Genomic DNA, 21,881 nt, shown 5'->3' with positions numbered 1-21,881 from the left:
TCCCCACATGACTGGAGTGTGGAGTGGGGGTAGCATTCAGACCCTGTTAACAAAAGCCATACCACCCTTGCCCTCCAGCTCGGCATCTCCCTGGAGATATTACCTGGACGTGAAGGAGACAGGTTTCAAGCTGCTTGAGTCCTCTCCTTGGGATCAGCCTGAAATCCCATCAGCCATGCAGTCAGCAGTGAGCAGTCCTAGATTAGAATTTGAAAAGGAACATAATGCAATCATAATATTTCTGAGGTGTGTGTAGCACTCTACAGTTTACAAAGCACTTGTACATGCATTAGCTCATTTGAGAAAATTGCAGGGAATTACTTAAGTACAAAAAGGTATAACAAGACCAATAAAATTCATCTGTGAATCCTCCACTCAGAAAAGAGCTTTGTTAACATTGCAATGGATTCCCTTTCGTCTGTTTCCACCTGGGGTTGGTTGGTCTGTCTTTTCACTGTGTTGTGATCATACTGCAGATGCATTTTTGTGGCCTGCTTTGTTCACACTGCATGGTATCTTCCAGCACATTTGACCTTCACATCCATCCCCCAGGAAAGAAGTAATTGTGTCGTGAGATGTTCCTGGTGTGAAAGGTCCAAGGGCTGGATTCACAGTCCAGACTGCTGCTCTCTGGCTGTAATTGGCAGGTGACAGACGCTTTCTGGGCCTCAGTTTCCTCCTTTGTAAAACAGAGATCTGTGCTGAAGACAAAGCAGTGTGTCTGATTTAGCACTGCACCTGGCACACCTAGCACTGCTCAGTCCACGTCAGAGCAGAGGTGCAGAGCACTATGTTAATGATTGATATTAAAACTCAAGGAAGGCATTGGTGTAGAGTTCTAGACTCTCATGTTGTCTGATGTCATGTCCGCTGGGCTCTCCGCAGCCCTCTGTGTGGCTAGTAAACAGCAATGTTATAAATCCTAGCCTTTAAGCATTGTGATGGTTAGGGGTGACCTTGGGAAGTGGCTGCCACTGAACCACATCAGTACAATGCAGTTCCTAGATGAAGGCTACTTATCCCCCAGGACTGCTGGTAGACCCTCTTAGAAAGTGACTCTAGAAGCACTTTCATTGGCCACTCTTCCCTTTCTTAACATGCTATGAGTGGCTATGAGTATATCCACTAGAGGCTTGCTGGGCATGCAAGGATCAGGGAGGATTCCTGTAGGCCAGGAGACATTGAATTTAATCCTGCAGTCAGAAGGGGTCACCTGGCTCCTAGGGCCTTAGGTGGAGGGAGAATTCTAGTTTCCAGCCTTATATCAGTTAGCTACCCTGTTGGCATAGGGGGAACTTTCAAATAGGCAAGGACATCAAATTGGTCTTGAGAAGCCGAGAAATATCCCTCACTGCATCCTTTCTAAAGGTTAAAAATGTTCAAGATAGCTGAGCATGTCTCATAGATCACTGGATCACAACTGATTACCCAAGTGGCCTTTGGGAATGTATGGGCGCATTTGGAGTTATACTCAGCCATCTGGAGAATGCTACAATCATTTATTGGGCCGGGGCCCAGGAGGCTAGCCACCCTGTGTTGTGTGGAACAGACTCATGTAATGAAAGTGACACTATCTGTCGTCTAGTGCTCAAAACCCATAAAACCTCAGTGGCGTACAGAGAGAAGCGTGAACAGTGAGGAGCGCTCGTGGAGGCAGCTCTGCTGACCTTGGCTGGGCTCACTCACATGATGGGCAGCTGGGGAGACTCCACTCTGTGCCATCTGTCTCATCTCCCAGCAGGCCAGTCCAGGCATTTTCCCAAGAAGTATGCACTTCCTCTTGAACCTGATCCCTCACGACTGGGACATCATTACTTCCCCTCCATTCTGTTTGCCAAAGCAAGTCACAAGTCCAGCCAAGAGGTTCAAGGATTAGGGAAATAATCTTTGCCTCTGTAGTAGGCAGCACCAAGAGTCACATGACAAAGGGCAAGGATATGGGGCAGGGGAAGCGAAGAAATCAGACCTTTTAATGCAGTCAGCTGTCAGAATACACATCTTGAGAAATAATATCATAGTTTAACCCAACAGTTCCCAACCTTTTTGGCACCAGGGACTGGTTTTGTGGAAGACAGTTTTCCCATGGACCGAGCAGGGGTGGGGCGATGGTTTCAGGATGGTTCAAACACGTTACGTTTATTGTGTACTTTATTTCTAGTAGTATTATATTGTGATAGATAATGAAACACACAGCTCACCATACTGTAGCATCACCGGGAGCCTTGGGCTTGTTTTCCTGCAACTAGGTAGTCCCATTTGGAGGTGATGGGAGAGTGATGGGAGCCGCTGTAAATATAAATGAAGCTTTGGTTGCTCGCCAACCGCTCACCTCTCACTGTGCAGCCTGGTTCCTAACGGGCCACGGACCAATACTGGTCCAGGGCTTGGGGACCCCTGGTTTAACCTATCAAGGCAATGGTCTTAACTGATAGAAATCATGTGAAAGTCATATGAAGGTCATAGAGAAGTGAGTGAATGTATTTTGTTCTAGATTACTACACTGTTGGTTTGGAGATTTAAAAAGAATATTTATATATATATACACCTTCTTGGGAAAATATTCTATCGTATTCAGCTATTAATCTTAATAATTCTAGCCATGTAAACTTTCATCCGTATTCAACTATGTATCATCATATAATGGACAAGGCTCATGTAACAGAAAAAATATTGGAAGCAACCATGTGACCTTTGGCAAATTATTGTTTTATTGAAATACGATTTGCATATATAATAAATCCCCCCATTCTATGTGTACATGTATTTTCACAAATGTGTGCTCCCATATACCCATCACCTTGATTGCAACGTAAAACATCCCATCACCCAAAGAGCTTCTCTCCTGTCTCTTCCCAGCCCTTTCATTCTGCTACTGCATATCCACTGGTCTGATTTCCATCACTATCAAAGTTCATTAACTTTTTCATTGCAATTCTTCACCTGTAGAACAGGTATAGTCACCTCTGCCTGGGAGGGATACTGCGTATCAGCAGCTCTGGAAACCTGAGATCTGCACGTGTTTATGCTGGATGCTAAGTTCCTCCTTTCCTGTCCGTGGGACAGCTCACTCTTTCACTAGTTGGTTAGGAAGGAGGATAGAAGAGCTAAGTGAAGAAGTCCTACTGGCAGATTAATGAAATAAAAGATCTCAGGGCACCAGGAGAGGAGAAAGAGAAAAGAGCAGGCACTGAGACTGACTGAACTTGGATGAAATTAAAGGAAGAGATTTTTTATTTATGGGATCGCTTTTCCTTTCCAGTACTTGGTATAGAGTTTTAAGTCTGTAGCTCTAGGGAGAGAAAAGCATCAGGTCACACAAAGGTACTGTTCAATTTGGTTCTCATTACTCTGTTCTTTGACAGTTACCACCTGTTGTTTGAAATTGTTGTGCTGGGTCATCAGGGAAAATGTTTTCTGTTTTGTGTAAGGAGTTTGTGGGTGCTTATCCATTTGTCAGTGCTGCCACCATGAGACCCTCACTCTCAGCTCAGAGGGTCTCATTCCTCAGATGACGAGCCAGCTGCCCCCTATCATCACCTCTTTGAAATCAGATTATATTGCAGAAGAAAACAAAGACAGGATCCTGTCCTTCTCTGACTGGCCGATCAACAAGGTCCAGTGGATAAGAAACTCAGGGAAGGACAGGGCACAACAGGCCGACCCCCTTGGGGATTTCCTTCTTGTTCCCAAGCCTTCTTTACTATCTTTCAGCTCCAGAAGCAGCTCTCAGAACTGGACGAGGATGACTTGTGTTACGAGTTCCGGAGAGAACGGTTCACTGTCCACCGAACCCACCTGTACTTCCTGCACTATGAGTATGAGCCCGCTTCAGACAACACAGATGTCACCCTGGTCGCTCAGCTCTCCATGGACAGGTAGGCAGACGGGCCCCGCTGCCCACCCCGTCTCCTCACAGCTGCTCCCCACCTGGAGAAGGCAGAAATGGCCCCACCAGCTTGGAACGTGGAAGCCTGCTAACACAGGGCCTAGTCTCCTCCCTTCTCCAGCTCTGAAAACCAAGGGCTCCTGTATTTTGATGAGGCTGGTTGTTTTTGAGAATGGAGGAAGAAACAATTCTAAAAAATAGAGCTAGTCAGTTTACCTCAAGGAAAGGGGGAGGTGTATCATAAGGAAACACCTGGACTGGACCCACAGTTGATGTTGGAAAGCAACTGCTATTTCTTTTCTTACACATGTGTTGATGCAGGGATCATTCTTGGAGCCTTTATCAGGAAGTACTGATGTGGTCCCTACCCTTATGTGGCTTACAGTCTATTGCACTGATTCTCAGCCTTCAGTTCAGTTCAGTTCAGTTGCTCAGTTATGTCCGACTGTTTGCGACCCCATGAATCGCAGCACGCCAGGCCTCCCTGTCCATCACCAACTCTCAGAGTTCACGCAGACTCACGTCCATCGAGTCAGTCTTGCCATCCAGCCATCTCATCCTCGGTCGTCCCCTTCTCCTCCTGCCCCCAATCCCTCCCAGCATCAGAGTCTTTTCCAATGAGTCAACTCTTCGCATGAGGTGGCCAAAGTACTGGAGTTTCAGCTTCAGCATCACTCCTTCCAAAGCAATCCCAGGGCTGATCTCCTTCAGAATGGACTGGTTGGATCTCCTTGCAGTCCAAGGGACTCTCAAGAGTCTTCTCCAACACCACAGTTCAAAAGCATCAATTCTTCAGTGCTCAGCCTTCTTCACAGTCCAACTCTCACATCCATACATGACTACTGGAAAAACCATAGCCTTGACTAGACGGACCTTAGTCGGCAAAGTAATGTCTCTGCTTTTGAATATGCTATCTAGGTTGGTCATAACTTTTCTTCCAAGGAGTAAGCGTCTTTTAATTTCATGGCTGCAATCACCATCTGCAGTGATTTTGGAGCCCCAAAAGATAAAGTCTGACACTGTTTCCACATCTATTGCCCATGAAGTGATGGGACCAGATGTCATGATCTTTATTTTCTGAATGTTGAGCTTTAAGCCAACTTTTTCACTCTCCTCTTTCACTTTCATCAAGAGGCTTTTTAGCTCCTCTTCACTTTCTGCCATAAGGGTGGTGTCATCTGCATATCTGAGGTTATTGATATTTCTCCCAGCAATCTTGATTCCAGCTTGTGTTTCTTCCAGTCCAGCGTTTCTCATGATGTACTCTGCATAGAAGTTAAATAAGCAGGGTAACAATATACAGCCTTGACGTACTCCTTTTCCTATTTGGAACCAGTCTGTTGTTCCATGTCCAGTTCTAACTGTTGCTTCCTGACCTGCATACAGATTTCTCAAGAGGCAGGTCAGGTGGTCTGTATTCCTATCTCTTTCAGAATTTTCCACAGTTTATTGTGATCCACACAGTCAAAGGCTTTGGCATAGTCAATAAAGCAGAACTAGATGTTTTTCTGGAACTCTCTTGCTTTTTCCATGATCCAGCAGATGTTGGCAATTTGATCTCTGGTTCCTCTGCCTTTTCTAAAACCAGCTTGAACATCAGGGAGTTCACGGTTCACGTATTGCTGAAGCCTGGCTTGGAGAATTTTGAGCATGACTTTACTAGCGTGTGAGATGAGTGCAATTGTGTGGTGCAAATGCTCAAAAGTTTGAGCATTCTTTGGCATTACCTTTCTTTGCCTTAACTGGGGACAAATCAAATTATCGAAGGAGCTTTAGAAAAAAAAAAAAATTCATGGTCTGGCTCCATTGCAAACTAGTTAAGTAAGATTCTTTGTGAAGACCTTGCATCATTTAGGTTTGCCATGTGCATCCAGCATTGATAATATGGGACTAGTAAATAGTTAAGTCAAATAATTAACATTGTGATAAGTGCTTTGAAGGAACAGTGATCGATATTAACAATGTCAAGTGAGGGACCTTCTTTAGGTGGTATGATCAGGGGGAGGTCTTTCAAAGGAGGGGACATTTCTGCAGAGACTTGAGGATAAGAAAAGGAGTCAAGCATAGTGGGGGAGTGTGAAAGTATTAGTTGCTCAGTCATGTCTGACTCTTTGTGACCCCATGGACTATAGTCAGGCTCCTCTGTCCATGGAATTCTTCAGGCAAGGATACTGAAGTGGGTAGCCATTCCCTTCTCCAGGATATCTTCCCAACCCAGGGATAGAACCTGGGTTTCCTGCATTGCAGGCAGATTCTTCACTGTGTGAGCCACCAGAGAAGCATGTGCATTGCCAAAAAAAAAAAAAAAAAGAAAAGTTTTCCAGGCAGGATAAAATAGCAAGTGCAAAGGCCCTGTGGTTGGAAGAGCCACAAATATATATACAAATTATATACAAATTCAGATACCCTGATACAAGACCAGTGTGGCTGAAGCATCACTTGAGAGGGACTTGAGATGGAAGCTGCATGAGATTAAGATTATAAAAATTAGAAATTCATAAAATATTTGGATTTTATTCTAAACGTGATGGGAATTTATTGTAGAAATTTACACAGAGTTTTTTCTTCAGTTTATGTTTTTGAAAACATCTCTGGCTGCCAGGAGGTGAGTGGATTCAAAGCCTTTCAGGGTTATGCAGTTTTTCTCTTTCTGGCCATCCTGTGTGCTTCCTGCCAGCTTCCTCTCCAATTGACACATGGTGTGCAAGTGGCTGCCCTGGCCCCAGCTTTCTCCACATCATTCCCTCTCGACTCCCATAGTTAGGAAGGGAGTTTGATGGCCTCATTCTGTCTTTGAGCCACTTTGGAGATGCCTGTGGATATGATTTCATGGGGTGGTTTTAGGAGGAAATAAGTTCATGCCTTTAAAGTGCTGAGGACAGTACCTGGCACACTTAGTAAGTGTTCAATAAATGTCACTTGTGATTAGTCACAAGCGATTAGAGAATCGGCAAAATGAAGAAACAAGCACTGGGACACAAGATGGTTCACAGATAGTAAGCAGCCCGAGAGTCCCAGAGAATGAGGGGGAACCTGGCCTCCAGAGGTATCTGGGAGTGATGTGTGTTGACAGTAGCAGTGGAGGCGGTGAGTCCCACTGCTTCTTAGCAAATGACAGCTCATGGAATTAAACTGCTTCATGGCTAGTGGTTTCCTGGAGATGCACAGACTCCAGAACACCTGTGCAGAACTTGCTGGCCATCGTTCAGTTGCTAAGTCATGTCCAATTCTTTGCGATCCCATGGATTGCAGCACACCAGGCTTCCCTGTCCTTCACTATCTCCCAGAGTTTGCTCAAACTCATGTCCATTGAGTTGGGGATGTTCTCTAACCATTTCACCCTCTGCACCCTTTTCTCCTTTTGTCTTCAGTCTTTCCAGGCATCATGGTCTTTTCCAATGAATTGGCTCTTTGCATCAGGTGGCCAAAGTATTGGAGCTGCAGCATCAGTCCTTCCAATGAATATTCAGTGTTGATTTCCTTTAAGATTGACTGGTTTGATCTCCTTACAGTCCAAGGGACTCGCAACAGTCTTCTCCAGCACCACAGTTTGAAGGCATCAGTTCTTCAGTGCTCAGCCTTCTTTATGGTCCAACTCTCACATCTGTACATGACTACTGGAAAAATCATAGCTTTGACTATACAGACCTTTGTCGACCAGGTGATGTCTCTGCTTTTTAGTACGCTGTCTGTCTTTGTCATGGCTTTCCAAGGAGCAAGCATCTTTTAATTTCATGGTTGCTGTCACTGTCCACAGTGATTTCATAACAGGTAACAACAAAGAGAGGTTCTGGCAGCAGCTAGGTCCTTGACCTGCTGTGTCCTCTCAGGAAAGGCCTTTCCCTTCTCACGACCCCAGTTTTCTCATCTGCAAAATTCACATGATCTCTCAGCAGATACTATGTAGGCATCTGTTACTGTGTTGTGGCCGACTCTTGTGGGGCTGGGAATACATAAGACCCCATTCCGCCCTCACAGAACATGTAGTGAACTCAGGACTCAGATCATGCATTTGTTTTCTGTTGTGGTTTAATCAGTCACCACAGATCTTGCAGCTTTAGAAACACTTTTTTCTTTTCTGACTGTGTCATGGATCAGAAGTCTGGGTACATGTTAGCAGGTTCTCTGCCTGGGGTCTCAGGCCTGAAATCCAGGTGTTGACTGGACTGTAGTTTTACCTGGGAGTCAGGGTGCACTTCTAAGCTCATTCAGGTTTTGGCAGAACTCAGCTCTAGGACCATGGTCCCCATTTCCTTGCTGGCTGTTAGTTGGGATCCTTCTGGGCTCCTAGAGGCCACCCTTAGGTCTTAGCTGTGTGGAAAATTTCATAACAGGTAACAACAAAGACCAAATGGGACGAAAAGGACAAGTACGGAGGTTCTGGCAGCTGTTCAAGCACAAAGGTTCTGTTCTCTCCACAGCTTCCTTCTTCAAAGCCAGTAGGAGAATCTCCCTGGTCAGTTATATGACATCATCACAGCCGTACTAGTCTATCGTATAGAATAGTACCAGGTTCTGCTCACACTCGAGGGAAAGGTGATCCAGGACCATACACCAGGAGCTGGGGCAAGAGTCTTGGGGCCAACTGAGAATTCAGGCTGCCACAGGCAGGGAACAGGTTAGACAACAGACAGGTGCTATGAGAACCCATGGGAGGAGGCCCTGTCCTGGCTGGAGCAGAGAATGGAAGAAGTGGGGAATGCCCCCAGGAGGGGTTCTGCCTACACTGAGCTGGAGGCTGAGTGGACTGACAGTAGAAGCCTTGCAGGGAGAGGAGGAGCCCCCTGCGAGGAAGGAGAGGACGCCAGGCCTGCTGGGATGCACACAGTTAGGGCTTAGGTACTAGGGTGAGGAAGAGGAGAGCAAATGACGTCAGCCAGGAAGGCAGGGCTTGGGGAAACCAGGGTAGGTGGCCAACCCTTCCAGCTCAAACCTGCCAGGCTGCCAGTGAGGCTGCATGAGGGGCTGACCTAAACCCATGTCCCAAGTCACCCCTCCCCTTCCTTACCAGCCTGGGTGCACACGCCCTCTCCCACCAAGCACAACAGCAGGCCGCCCACCAGAACAGTCCACTCTTTGTGTTTATTCTTCCTTCTTCTCTGTGCCATTTAAAATGAAAACAAAACCTAATCCTTGATCCTTGTGCTGAACGATGGTCAGGCTTGGTCTTCTGTTCTCCAGGCAGCGTAAATATATCTCAGTCCCCCCAGAGGAGGCACATGAAGCTCAGATACTATGATCTGCCCAGGTGAGTGAGTTCCAGGCGATTCCAGTTTCCCATCTTTCAGAGCATCCTGGCTTTCCTTGGTCACGTTCACACCTTCTATTTGTATATTCAGTTTATCGCCAAGATATTCTCCATCAAGATCAGTAGCCAGTGGCCACCTGTGAACTCAGGAGAAAAATGTGAGACTCTCTGGGAAAGCCCGGGACATAATGATGTTCAGTTAGTGCTTGCTGGATCCAGAGACTCTGACCACAGCATCTGCACAGGGTAGGTATTTAGGAGAGGGAAAATAAAGTAGAGGGATAAAGGAGAGGAAGACTTGGGTTCAAAGTCAAGTTGCACTACAGACTAACCATATGAACTTAGACAAGTTATTTAGGCTGTTTGAGCCTCACTCTACTTACCTATACCCCACTCCAGTACTCTTGCCTGGAAAATCCCATGGACGGAGGAGCCTGGTAGGCTGCAGTCCAAGGGGTCGCTAAGAGTCGGACACGACTGAGTGACTTCACTTTCACGCATTGGAGAAGGAAATGGCAACCCACTCCAGTATCTTGCCTGGAGAATCCCAGGGGTGGGGAAGCCTGGTGGGCTGCCGTCTATGGGGTCGCACATAATCGGACACAACTGAAGCGACTTAGCAGCAGCAGCTACTTACCTATGAAGTGACAATAATACCGTCAAGTTCATAGGTTACCATCTATGCTTTACAAAGTAAGAGATTGGAAAGTACCCAGTGATTAGCAAATGTGCCACAAACACGAGCACAGTTCTCTGAATGGTTTTTACCTTTATGCTGGCCATGGCATTTGCAACCTGGAATTCACCAACAGTTAGAAGGAAAGGGCTTCAGAGGTGGTCTAGTGGTTAAGAATCTGCACTTCCACTGCAGGGGGCACTGGCTCACTCCCTGGTTGGGGAACTAAGATCCTATATACATCATAACCCGCCCCCCACCCGCCCCGCCAAGAAAAAGGAAAAAAATTAAATTATTAACAACCCAAATCCATCCTTACGTATATACTTGTTATCAATGAAAGAATACAGACAGGACAGAGCCCCTCCTTTTGTGGCCAGCCCTGAGCATCCTCCCGGCCTGGGCTGCAGGAGACCTGGCACCTGCCCTCACCACCCCCTTAAAGACAGGCCGGGCACCTCTCACATCAGCTGCAAATACCAAGCGCAGGTGCCTTCCCTTCAAAGCACACGCATCCGCCAGCATGGCAGGCGGGTGATTCCCCCCTAACGCATTGTGACAAGTACTGCCATCCAGACAATACCTCAGAGAACTCAAGGAATTCCACACCCAAGCAAGAGACGCTTAGCGGGACATAATCAGAAATTATAAAGCAGCAGCACACAAGCTGATGAGAACGGCGGAAATGCCTCCTTCCACTCCATCCCACACATCCAATTATGATGCAGCCGGCTGACTGGTGCCTCTTGGATTGATTTTTAATTGAAGAAACATTTCGGGTATGTTTGTAAACCTTTGAGTCAGAAGTAGGCCCTACGTGAGTGCCACAACGAATTAGGGGAGCCGGCATGTGGGCTCCTGTGCCCAGCTCCCTCTAGAATTCCGTTCAGGAAGAATGAATGTCGCCTGCTGCAGTGGTGGACCCGGCAGGGCTGCTTCTTGCCCAGCCACTCACTCCCGAGGATGATCGAAAGGACAGAGGGAGCTGGCCAGGAGGGATCCTGATTACAGCATCGCTGCCACCTGGCCAGGAGACGCTTGCTCTTCCCTGCTTCTTGAATGAAGCCTTTGAAATACCATCTGCAGTTCCAGGGACTCATGTGGCTGATGGGCCTGCTGTTTGTTTTCTGCACGTGAGGGAAAGAGAACACGAGCTGAGCTAACGGGGTCCCATTCTTAGGTCCCATTGCAGCACAGCATCTCTTGGGACCTTGTTAGAGCACAGATACATGGATCTCACTCCAGATCTGCCCAACAGGGATCTCTGCAGTGGGGCCCAGGAATCTGTGTTGTAATAAGCCTCCCAGGTGACCCTCAGCCTGCTGAAGCTTGAAAAGCATCATTCTGGAGAGTGAAAAGCACTCCTTTCACCATGTGACAGCCAGGGCGATCTTTAAATATATACAGCAGGCCACATCATTAGAACTCTGATGCATTCTTATTGCCTCAAGAATAGTCTTAGAGCTGCCCGCCGAGACCTTGATAGCCCTGTATGACCTGATCCCTGACCATCCCCGAACACCTCTCTCCTTCTGCCCCTCGCTTGTCCATATGCCATCCACACTGGTCCTGTTTCTTCTTACTTGAGAACACACTAAACTCTGTATCCCAAGGGCTCCTCCCTCTTCTTGGAAAACTTTTCGCCCAGGCTTTCTCAAGATCAAGACCAGGCTTTCTGCTTGTCCAGGGCTCACACTGACCTTTCCACTTGCCCTCACCCTTACTCTTCATCCCGTTTCCTCCTCTGTGACCCCTCTAGCCCTCAGTTCACCCTGATCTTATCTTGGTCTGCTTATTATCTTCTCTCTAGAAGTGCATTCAAAACCCTTGTTTTTCTTTCATTTTGGGGCCCAGCACAATACCTGCAGATGCTCAGTCGATATTTGCTGGAGGTGTGTGTATTTGAAAGGCAGGAATCACAGGTGTCAAGTACCGAGTATGGATGTGTGCTGTTGCTTCAGTCGTGTCCACCTCTTTGTAACCCTGTGGACTGTAGCCTACCAGGCTCCTCTGTCCATGGAATTCTCCAGGCAAGAATACTGGAGTGAGTTGCCATGCCCTCCTGCAGGGGATCTTCCCAACCCAAGGATCAAACCCACATCTCCTGAAGCTCCCACACTAAGCCACTAGGGAAGCCCCCATGTACCGAGTGCCTGCTGCATATCCAGTTCTATGACAGACATGTGATGGTCATGACTAAGGCTGTTCACAGGGCAGCGGCCACAAGGTTCCAAGAGCAGCTCTGGGCAAGCCCCACCAAACAACCACTTTTCAAGTCCCCTGTTTGTGTCACATTTGTTAATGTCCCATCGACCAAAGCATGTCCCATGGCCAGCCCAGAATCAGTGAGAGGGGAGGGTAATAGCAAAGCATGTAGATAGAGGGGCAAGAGTTTATAGCCAATTTGTCATTGACTAAGGTATTATTGTCCCCTATATGCATGTGAGGAAATGGAAGCACAAACAACTATGGTGACTTGCCCAGAGATACTGACAGAGGTCAGAGTTCAGACCTAGTTCTGCCTGAGCCCAGAACCCTCAGTTACCCTCTGGACCCCTCAGCCTGCCTGGCTTAGGGTACCAGATTGGAGTCATCGGCCTTGTAGGGAGCGGGTTCCCCATTCCAGCAGAGGCTGAGTGGCCACCTGTCTGGCTACTTGGGATGACTGACATTCTAGAATTCCTTCCAAGCCAAGTCTTCTAGATTTTGGACTCTGCCATCTCCCTGCCTGCTCCCTGACACCTCCACAGACTGTCTGGGGCTCCCCGTCTCAGTAGGACCCCCTTGGGGAAGCCCTGCCTCTTTCAGACATCTGAAAGCGGAAGGCCTTCCAGACATCTCTAGGCATTCCTGAGCCTTTGCCCTCCTCTTCCCAGCATGAAGCAATGGTGGGCTCTCACAGGGAGGGGAGAGCAGGGGACAGAGCGTCAGGATGGGTCCTGGTGTCAGCATTTCCTCTCGTACACTGTGTGCTCTTCAGCAACTTAAGACCCTCCCTGAGGCTGAGCCCTTTCATCATAATGATGGTGTAATCAGACTGAAAATCTCAGAGATTCTTTCTAAATGGATGATACTGCAGTTGCAGAATTAATCTTTGTCTCTTGAAACCCTCTACATTGGTCCAGGTCCTTGATATGCCAGACCCTTATCTTCCTACCTAAGAAAGACTCAGCACAAAGCTTGGTGTCAACAAGAACTATACAGGGATAGACCTTAGGGAACAAGTGTGTTTAGGGGGAAACAACCAGGAGAAGAATGAAGAGGGTGGGGGGCCTCTGACCCCAAGAGAGACCAAGGAGGAGGAGGAGAAATAAAGGGAAACTGACGCTAAGCTTAGACCTGGTTCCTGTTTGGGGAGACAGGCGATGGGGACATCTTTCTCAGCCAAGCCCAGTTCATGCTGAGTAGTGGTCTGGATCCCGGGCGCTGGAGTCAGACCTGGGTGTGTGGGTCCAGCCTATCTACCTTGTAGCTATGTGACTTGAAAGAAGTCACTTCACCTCCTGGAGCATCCTCCCCTGTAACACAGTGATGAAAATCCGCACTGTGTTTATAGCGTTACTGTGAGTCTTAAAAGCGCTAACAACCCAAATGTGGCTGGCATGGCGTAAACAACCGGTATGTGGTTTATTGTGTCACGATCACATTCTCTCTGTTATCATCATTATGATGAACCTCGGTTTGTCCGTCTGCCTGTTGCTCAGATCCCGGCAGAGATCTGGTTTTAAGGGACAAGAGAGATTGGAGCCGGTGGCAGAGAGACAGGAAGTGGTCGCGCCATCACTCGTTTTCACTCACTGAGGTTTTCTGGAACCTCTGGAGCTGTTTCCTGTAGAGTCCACGTGGCTGTGATGTCTGTCACATTACCAGCACCTTTCTCCCGAAAACCCTAAGTATTTTGTGTCTCTGTCCTCACTCTAAACTCTTTGCTGGGAGGTGGGGGGGGGGGGGGGGGGAATGAACTGGATTAGGCAGGGCTTGCTCCCTGCTTAGAAAACTCAGACATGAGTCCAAAAGCAGGTCAGTGGGAGAGTCCACAGCCAAAGCTGGCCTCCCTTCACACTCAGTCATGCCTCCTGCATTCCATCCCCTCTAGCAGTTCTGACATACACATGGATGCAGAAATTATCCTTGCCCTTTACTCCCCAAATTTCAAAGGCTTTGTATAAACAGCTCTCTCATCCAATTGCAGAGTCCTTCCATTTTGCAGACAGAGACTGAGTTGCAAGTGGGATCATTCAAAATCCCAGGGTCTCAGAGCCCAGCAGAAACCAGGGGCCTTGTAGCAGAGGCTGAACACAAATTTCAGTGAAATCAAGCATTGTGGAGAATATAGTGCCTCTTTCAAAACTGGCTGTGGTCAATTTGATTAGCAAGTGCTATAAAGTATGAGAAATGGAGGGCATTTTACCCCGATGAATACCTTAATCCTCCTTAGTCAAAGAGGAAGCAAATCCAGGCAATACCAATCCATAGAATTACTGAGAGGAAACTGAAAGTCTATCAGGAAAACCATGGACACAAGATAGGTGTGCCCATTTTCTTTTGTTTAGAAGCATGGAAATGCATGGAATCTATTTCCTGGTAATTGTCCAAATAAAGTGAGCATTCTGATTCTGTACCTCTTGCTGGGTGGGGGGAAAAAACTGAAATGGGCTTCTGCTGTTTTTTTAACCATAGATTTTATGTAGCAGGCACTTCTAATGCTTCTAGAGGAAAAAAAAATTTTTTTTTTCTAGATCTCTCTCCATTTTTGCAGAACTCTCTTGGTTGGGAGCACCTTTTGTTTTTTATCTGGGCTCCCTTTTCCCCCCTACTCTCCATGGCCCAGTGTCTCCCAGGTAGCCTTGCCAAATTGCAAGGTGCCCTAGAGCAGGAAGGGCTCTAAAAAATGAAGACAGCATCACCCCAGGCTCACTTTTGTTTCCAGCATTCACATGTTTTGTTTTTTTCCCTTCCCTTTGCCAATGTCTGTCTTCAAAGTCTTGTCCAGATACCTGTCCACACAGTCAAGGTTCAAGAACTAAAGCTGACTGGACACCTGGAGCCTCAATTCCTTCACCAGAATGGGGGGAATGACAGATGGGGGCACAGGATTTGGAAAGTGTCTGGTGCATAGTAATGAGTCAATAATTGTGGTTATTATCACTCTTACTTTTACAGCTTGTTTCCATGCTCCTTGGAACTCACGGCCTCCCTTCGGCTAAGCCTCCTATGGCGGTCCCTGCTTCAGGAGGGCAGAAGCACTGCTGTCTACCTTTGCTGACCGAGAGGGGGAGGTGGGGGACTTTTAAGCTGGAAAGGGATCTTTACATCATTTCATGTACATTTCCCCACCCGCTGTTGAAAAGAGGAGCCTGAAAAGGCTTATAGTGAAATATGACTCCATGTCACCTGTCTGGTTGTAAACATTCAAAGGCTAGAAGCAAAAAGGTGAATGTTTTGCGCCCATTTTATAGATAAAGGAACTGAGGTTTGGTGATTGGCCCCCGTCACACAGTGTTTAATTAATGCCTAGAGCAGGGGTTTGGATTTGGCACCAGCCCCAGGCTGGCGGGCGATGCGCAGATACGCAGATAACTGTTGGTCACGCCGGTGAGGCCCGCGCATGCGCAGGTGCGGCAGGTGTCCTTTCTGCTTGCAGGCTCCAGATGCTGGAGGCCATCTGCAAGCACTGGGAGGGGCCCGTCAGCCTGGCACTCTACCTGTCGGACGCCGAGGCCCAGCAGTTCCTCCGCTACGCGCAGGGCTCCGAGGTGCTCATGGGCCGCCACAACGTGGCCTACCACATCGTGTACAAGGAGGGCCAGTTCTACCCTGTGAACCTGCTGCGCAACGTGGCCATGAAGCACGTGAGCACGCCCTACATGTTCCTGTCCGACATCGACTTCCTGCCCATGTACGGACTCTATGAGTACCTCAGGTGAGGACGCGCGGGGTGCAGGCTCCACGCCCCTCTGAATGGGGCGGCTGCAACACAGAAGGGGATGCTGCTGCTGCAGCTAAGTCGCTTCAGTCGTGTCCGACTCTGTGCGACCCCATAGACGGCAGCCCACCAGGCTCCCCCATCCCTGGGATTCTCCAGGCAAGAACACTGCAGTGGGTTGCCATTTCCTTCTCCAATGCATGAAAGTGAAAAGTGAAAGTGAAGTCGCTCAGTCATGTCCGACTCTTGGCGACCCCATGGAGATGGGAACTACCTAAATCCACCCAGGGATACGGCCGCTGACTGCCGGGTTTGCAGGGGCCCTAAGGCTACCCAGTGCCTTCATTTTTCTGACTATTGGCTTGAAATCCCAGTTTACGTCATGAAATGTTTGAGGCAGAGCTTGGTCTAGGAAGCATCTCTTGTCTCCCAGTCTAATGCTCTGTCTGTAGCTTTCATGAAAACATCCCTCTTCTAATTTTGGATCAGACAGCCTCCATCTAAGCATTCCAGTAAGATCACTGCCTATTATATAAAACAAATCAAAGTGGTAGTGATGGCTAACATGTATTGAAGTGCTCGCTGAGTGCCTGCCACAGTTCTGAATGCCTGACAAGTGGCATTCATTCCCTCCCCTTGCAATCCTTGCCACAGGTACCATTATTAATCTTTGTTTTCCCAGTGGGAGACTGAGGGACTGAGATGGTATGTGGGCCTGCATACCTACGAAAGTGGGAGCTGAGGGCAGCTGGCCTGACCCCAGGGTCATGTACTGATCACTGCTGCTGCCTTGGAAGCTGTGATTCCCTTCCAGCCCTCCCAATGTGGAGGGCAGGTGTCCAGCAGCCAGAGAAAGCTCTCAGCTTGTGAGAGGCATAGATGGCTGTGTGGGGAGTGGCATTTGTTACGGAATAACAAACCATCTGAAGTGGAAGGGACTGTAGAATCCACCTAGCCTGAAAGTCCCCGAGCAAGCAAACTGAGGTCACATCATGTAACTGGTCAAAGTTTGTTTTTACCCTTTATCCCTGTCATACGTCAGCATGAGTTACCTCTGTTCCTGAGTGCCGTTCTGATCCAGGTACCATGAGGGTTTGCATATATTGTCCTGCTAGATCCATACATCAAGTTTAAAAGGCAGGTATGGTTACACTCTCCCTATTATTGTGGTGAAGAGGGAGGCTCGGGGAGTCAAGGTAACCTGCTCAGGTACACGTGGGCTGCTTCAGGATTTGAACCAACATCTTTCGGACCCCAGCTCTACAGCCTGCCTGCTTCACACCTGTCTGGCTGCTCTGTGGCTTATGACTGTGCCTAACGGAGCAGGGTCAGAACTCCTCCTCGCCTGGTCTCTGGCCCTCCCCACTTCCCTCCGTCATGTGTACCTGTCTCTCTCTCTCTCAGTCTTACAGCCTTAAAATAACTCCCTCAAGAGTCTTCAAACCTTTGGTCCTGAAGCCAGAGTATGTGTTTGATGTGAGCACACCCGTTCCCCGCCCCCTCCAACCCCCACCCTGCTCTCGACAGCAGGGGAAGGCAGCCAGTGTTCTCTGTCCACTTTCTGAATTGAGTTTCCATCCAGGCTTATCTTGGGATGTTTCTCCCCTCTGAGCAGGTAGAGTCCCTTCCAGCCTGTCTCCGTTAAGAATTACAGATGAGTGACCTCAAGGCAACACCCCTCTGTCAGGCAGGATGGGAGATGTCTTCTCAGAACACATGGGCAGTGGCAAAACTGAGCACCATGAACCCACGACCCTGCAGGGGCTTCAGGAATGGAGCTGTCCTCCGGTTCCAGCTGGGCCTTGTGATCTCGGTGGGTGGAGTGAGGGCGCCCCCGCGTGGCAAGACCACGCTTTCAGCCCCTGATTCTTGTGAATCCTGAGACCAGCTGCTTGCAAGTTGGTGACAGACTCTGGGTGCATCGGGTAGGGTTTCCAAGCGAACAGGTGGTGGTGGGGAGAGCTGAGCTCCACCTGCCAGAGAGAGGCTTCGGGACTGGGCCACAGCCCACCCTGCACCCTCTGGGGCTCTTGTGCAGGAGCACCTGTGGAGACTGCCTTCCAACTAGTTGAAAGGTAAACTGGCCCCATCTTAAAAGTCTGGTCTCTGCTCTCCCATCCAAAGACTGTTTTATTATTTTGCCTCATGGTCCTCGTGATTTTAAAAACATTACACGTGAACAGACTGTTCAGAATGTGTTTTATCTTCCTGTGTTTTATTGATCAAAGATGTCAATAATTGCTAATCATGACCTTACCCAATGTGATATAACTGGTATTGCCCATTAATTAGCGCTTTCTTACCGCAGAGTGACCTGAAGTTTCTGTTGGCCTGTAGCCACATCAGAGGAACATGTGTGGTTTCCCTTGTACATTTTGAAATATTGCAAATTGCCCCTAAAAGCCCATTCCTTTCTTCACAGGCCAAGACCCTGAGCCGAGAATAACTGCTCCTATCCAGTGCTTTTTAAATTATTTTTAATTGGAGAATAATTGCTTTACTATGTTGCGTTGGTTTGTGCCATACAATAACATGAAGCAGCCTTAAGTATTCATGTCTCCTCCCTCTTGAACCTTCTCCCCACCCTATCCCACCCCTCTAGGTTGTCACAGAGTACAGCATTAACTTCCCTGTGTTATCCAGCAACTTCCCACTAGCTATCTGTTTTACGCATGATAATGTATATATTTCAATGCTACTTTCCCAATTCGTCCCACCCTCTCTTTCCCCCACTGTGTCTACATGTCTGTTCTCTATGTTTGTATCTGTATTCCTGCCCTGCAAATAGGTTTACCAGTACCATTTTTCTAGATTCCATATATATGTGTCAATATACGATATTTGTTTTTCTCTTTCTGATTTACTTCACTCTGTCTAAGAGGCTCTGGGTTTATCCACCTCACTGGAACTGACTCAAATGTGTCCCTTTTTATGGCTGAGTAATATTCTGTTGTATATAGGTACCACAACTTCTTTATCAGCTCATCTGTCAATTCGTCCAGCCTCTTTTAGTGCACATGTGAAAAGAGACCGGAGAAGCGAAGTGACTTCCCATCTAGGGTGAAAAGATAGTGGGACTTCCTTGACTTTTCTTCTCCTCCATCCAGAGTTACCATTCATTTAGTGAGTAACCATGACAAGGTACCTTAGGGCCCCCATATTTGTGACCCACATGGATAGGACCTGTGAATCCCATAGGTTTAGACCTATGACGGTCTAATGACGAGGAATGACGGTTGATTAAAGACAGACTCTGTAGGTACGCTGATGGGTGTGTCCTGTCCCCGGGTTGTCAGCTGATCTGGGGTGGAGGCAGTATAGGATGGATGTCCTACTGAGTTCAGCCTAAATGGAGGCTTGAAGACTGAGCTGGAGTTCACCAGTAGAGGGGTGATGTTCCAGGTGGAGAGAGAGAGATCCATTCTGGAGCGGCAGGATGGCCAGAGCCCTGATGAGAACAGCAAGAGCTGATGTGGCCAGAAATGCAAGCCAGGGTGGGTCCTGCAGGACTTCTCATAAGATATGCTAAGGAGTTTATGAGCAGGGGTGGAGGGACAATGGAAAAACACTGAAAGTATGGCGTGACTAGATGTCCATTTAAGGAAGATCATTTTCATTGCATCAGGAAAGGATCACAGTCAGTAGAGCAAGAGAAGATAAGGGACGACTGCATTCATTCTGGTGAGAGATGAAGGCCAGCAAAGGGATCGGAAGTAGCAGCAGAGACAGGTAGATGGACCAGAGAGCAGTTCTGCAGCTGAAATCAAGAACTGTCTGCAAAGGTGGCTGGGCTTTAGAAGGCAACACAGGGAACGTCTTTCAAATCTTGCCACCCAAGACTTCCTCTGCAAAAGTCTGCACCTGGAAGTCCTGCCTGCTTTGGCCTGTTTCTTGTACTGGCCCCTCTTGATCTGCTGTGCCTATGTCCCTCTTGGGCTGAGCAGGATGTCACTGAATTTGAGTGTTACAGCGGATGACCCTGACTCCAGCTTGCACCCTGTGCCATAAGTAACTGTGTGACTTGCAACAGTTCCGTTTTTTTCAGCCTGTTTCCTCATTGTGAAATGAAACAGACATATCAGGAGTCACAAACACAGATGCCCACTGGGGCCAGGACCTTGGCCTAAAGGAACCAAGGGTGATGAGCGTGATTCATTGCTAGGGAGACAGGAGTCCCCGTCTCAGACAGCTTCCATCTGTGCACTCTGATGTGGAATTTACTGGTGAGGGTAGAGGTCAGGCATAAGGTCTTTATATTTTGCAAGAGGAACGAGAAATCTGGATTTTCATGTTTTAATTTCTAGCGTTGACAACTAATTTTTTTAAAAAAGCCTGACACACTGTTGAGTCAGACCAAACATGTCTTCAGGATGAATAGAACCTTCTTACCCCCAAAGACCACCAGTTTGTGACCTCTGACCTTTTAAAAAAAATTTTATTGAAGCATAGTTGAGTTACATTGTTGTGCTAGTTTATGCTGTGCAGCAAAGTGATTCAGTTATATTTCTTTTTTAGTCTTTTCTCATATAGGTTATTACAGTGTGTTGGCTAGAGTGCCGGTCATCTATCTTGGACATGGCAGTGCACATGTGTTACCCCAGGCTCCTGACTTACACCTCCCCACCCATGTCTGCCCTTCAGTAACCGCAAGTTTGTTTTCAGTATAAGTCTGCTGCTGTTTTGCAAATAAGTTCATCTGTATCTTTTTAAAAAATCAGATTCCACGTATGACTGATCTATATTTGTCTTGCTCTTTCTGACTTGCTTCACTTAGTATGTAATCTCTAGGTCAAGCCATGTTGCTGCCGGTGGCATATTTCATGCTTTTATAGCTGAGGAACACTCCACTGTATATATGTGTGTACCGCACCTTCTTTACCATCCCTCCCTTGATGGACACTTCGGCTGTTCCCACATCTTGGCTGCTGTTAACAGTGCCGCTGTGAGCACAGGGGTGCATGTATCCTTTAGGATTGTGTTTTTTTCCAGATGTATGCCCCAGAGTGGGATTCTGGATCATATGGTGAGTCTACTCCAAGGTTTTTAAGGAGCCTCCATACTGTTCTCCATTAGGACATTAGGAGTTGAACCGATTTACATTCCCACCAGTGGTGTAGGAGGGCTCCTTTTCTCCACACACTCTCCTGCATTTATTGTTTGTAGACTTTTTGATGATGGCCGTTCTGACCATTGTGAGGTGATACCTGATTGTAGTTTTGATTTGCACTTCTCTGGTAATTAAAAGATGCTCTGGTTGAGCATCTTTTCCTGTTCTTTTTTGGCCATCTGTATGTCTTCTTTGGAGAATCTTTAGACCTCCCTTTTTTTTTTCTTTTTTTTGTATTGTATTGGGTTTTTGTTTTGTTTTTTACATAGAGCTGCATGAGCTATTTGTAAATTTTGGTGATTAATCCCTTGTCAGTGTGACCTCTCATCTTGACCATCCCTAGGAACTAAAATTTGGGGAACTGGTAAGGAATATGATTGTATCAGAGTAAGTCCCAAATCAGCACGCAGTCCTTTTCATGTGAAGATAACCATATTGACTTGCCGTAGGCTTAAGGGAAATTTTTTCCAGTGAGTGGGATAGATTTGTTCCTGATCCAAACTCTAGAAGTGGATCTGTTCGTGAGCAGCATCATATAGCACTGGTTTGGGAAGAGGTTCAGGGCACAGCTTGTCATGGCAGCTGTGAGCCCCAGCAGCACCCCCAAAGATTGACTTCTTCAGCGCAGATATCCAACACTCTACCCAAGCCTTGTTAAAGCATTACTGCTAAAAGTGATGGTAGCTGCTATTGACTGAACCCTCACCAGCTAACAGCATCCCTGCCAGCTGCTTTATATAAATGTCCTCGACTCCTCAACACTTCTTTATGAGGTAAGTGTTATAACGGGTGACCAAAATGATGCCCAGGGAGGGTAACTCTTCCTGTCCAAGGAGAAAGGTAGACGTCCCTACACCTAGGCTGCTCGGTAAGTGAAAGCAGCTATATTCCCCCTTGAAACTCAGTATACCAGAGCAGTCTGATTGGCAGTCTTTTGATCAGATCCCCAAATACTTACCCATATCACCTTTTTGGAGGGGAAAGGGGGTTATTTGATTACCAAAAAAAGTTCAGCATCCTAGCTCTCCAGCAGTTGCT

The 21,881-nt window shown here is 47.5% G+C and overlaps 1 protein-coding gene and 1 long non-coding RNA gene across 8 annotated transcripts in view; one reads left to right on the top strand and one right to left on the bottom strand.

Moving 5' to 3' along the window:
- The window catches only part of LOC121819150 (uncharacterized), a 119,449-nt gene that overhangs the window by 9,414 nt on the left and 88,154 nt on the right, over positions 1–21,881 (bottom strand). For all 3 annotated transcript variants that reach the window (XR_009600272.1, XR_009600273.1, XR_006059385.2), the window contains one exon: positions 104–197. This is a non-coding gene — a long non-coding RNA (uncharacterized LOC121819150). The remainder of the gene's footprint in view (positions 1–103; positions 198–21,881) is intronic.
- LARGE1 (LARGE xylosyl- and glucuronyltransferase 1) overlaps positions 1–21,881 on the top strand; it is a 621,285-nt gene that overhangs the window by 574,428 nt on the left and 24,976 nt on the right. For 4 of the 5 annotated variants that reach the window (XM_015094041.4, XM_060414116.1, XM_060414117.1 and 1 more), the window contains 2 exons: positions 3,712–3,875; positions 15,455–15,733. In XM_015094041.4, the coding sequence (XP_014949527.2) occupies positions 3,712–3,875; positions 15,455–15,733 (443 nt within the window). The remainder of the gene's footprint in view (positions 1–3,711; positions 3,876–15,454; positions 15,734–21,881) is intronic. The other variant, XM_060414118.1, reaches the window with a different exon arrangement.

Source organism: Ovis aries, chromosome 3 (genome assembly GCF_016772045.2).
Source record: "Ovis aries strain OAR_USU_Benz2616 breed Rambouillet chromosome 3, ARS-UI_Ramb_v3.0, whole genome shotgun sequence".
NCBI lineage: Eukaryota > Metazoa > Chordata > Mammalia > Artiodactyla > Bovidae > Ovis > Ovis aries.
This window is presented reverse-complemented; position numbering and strand designations above follow the sequence as displayed.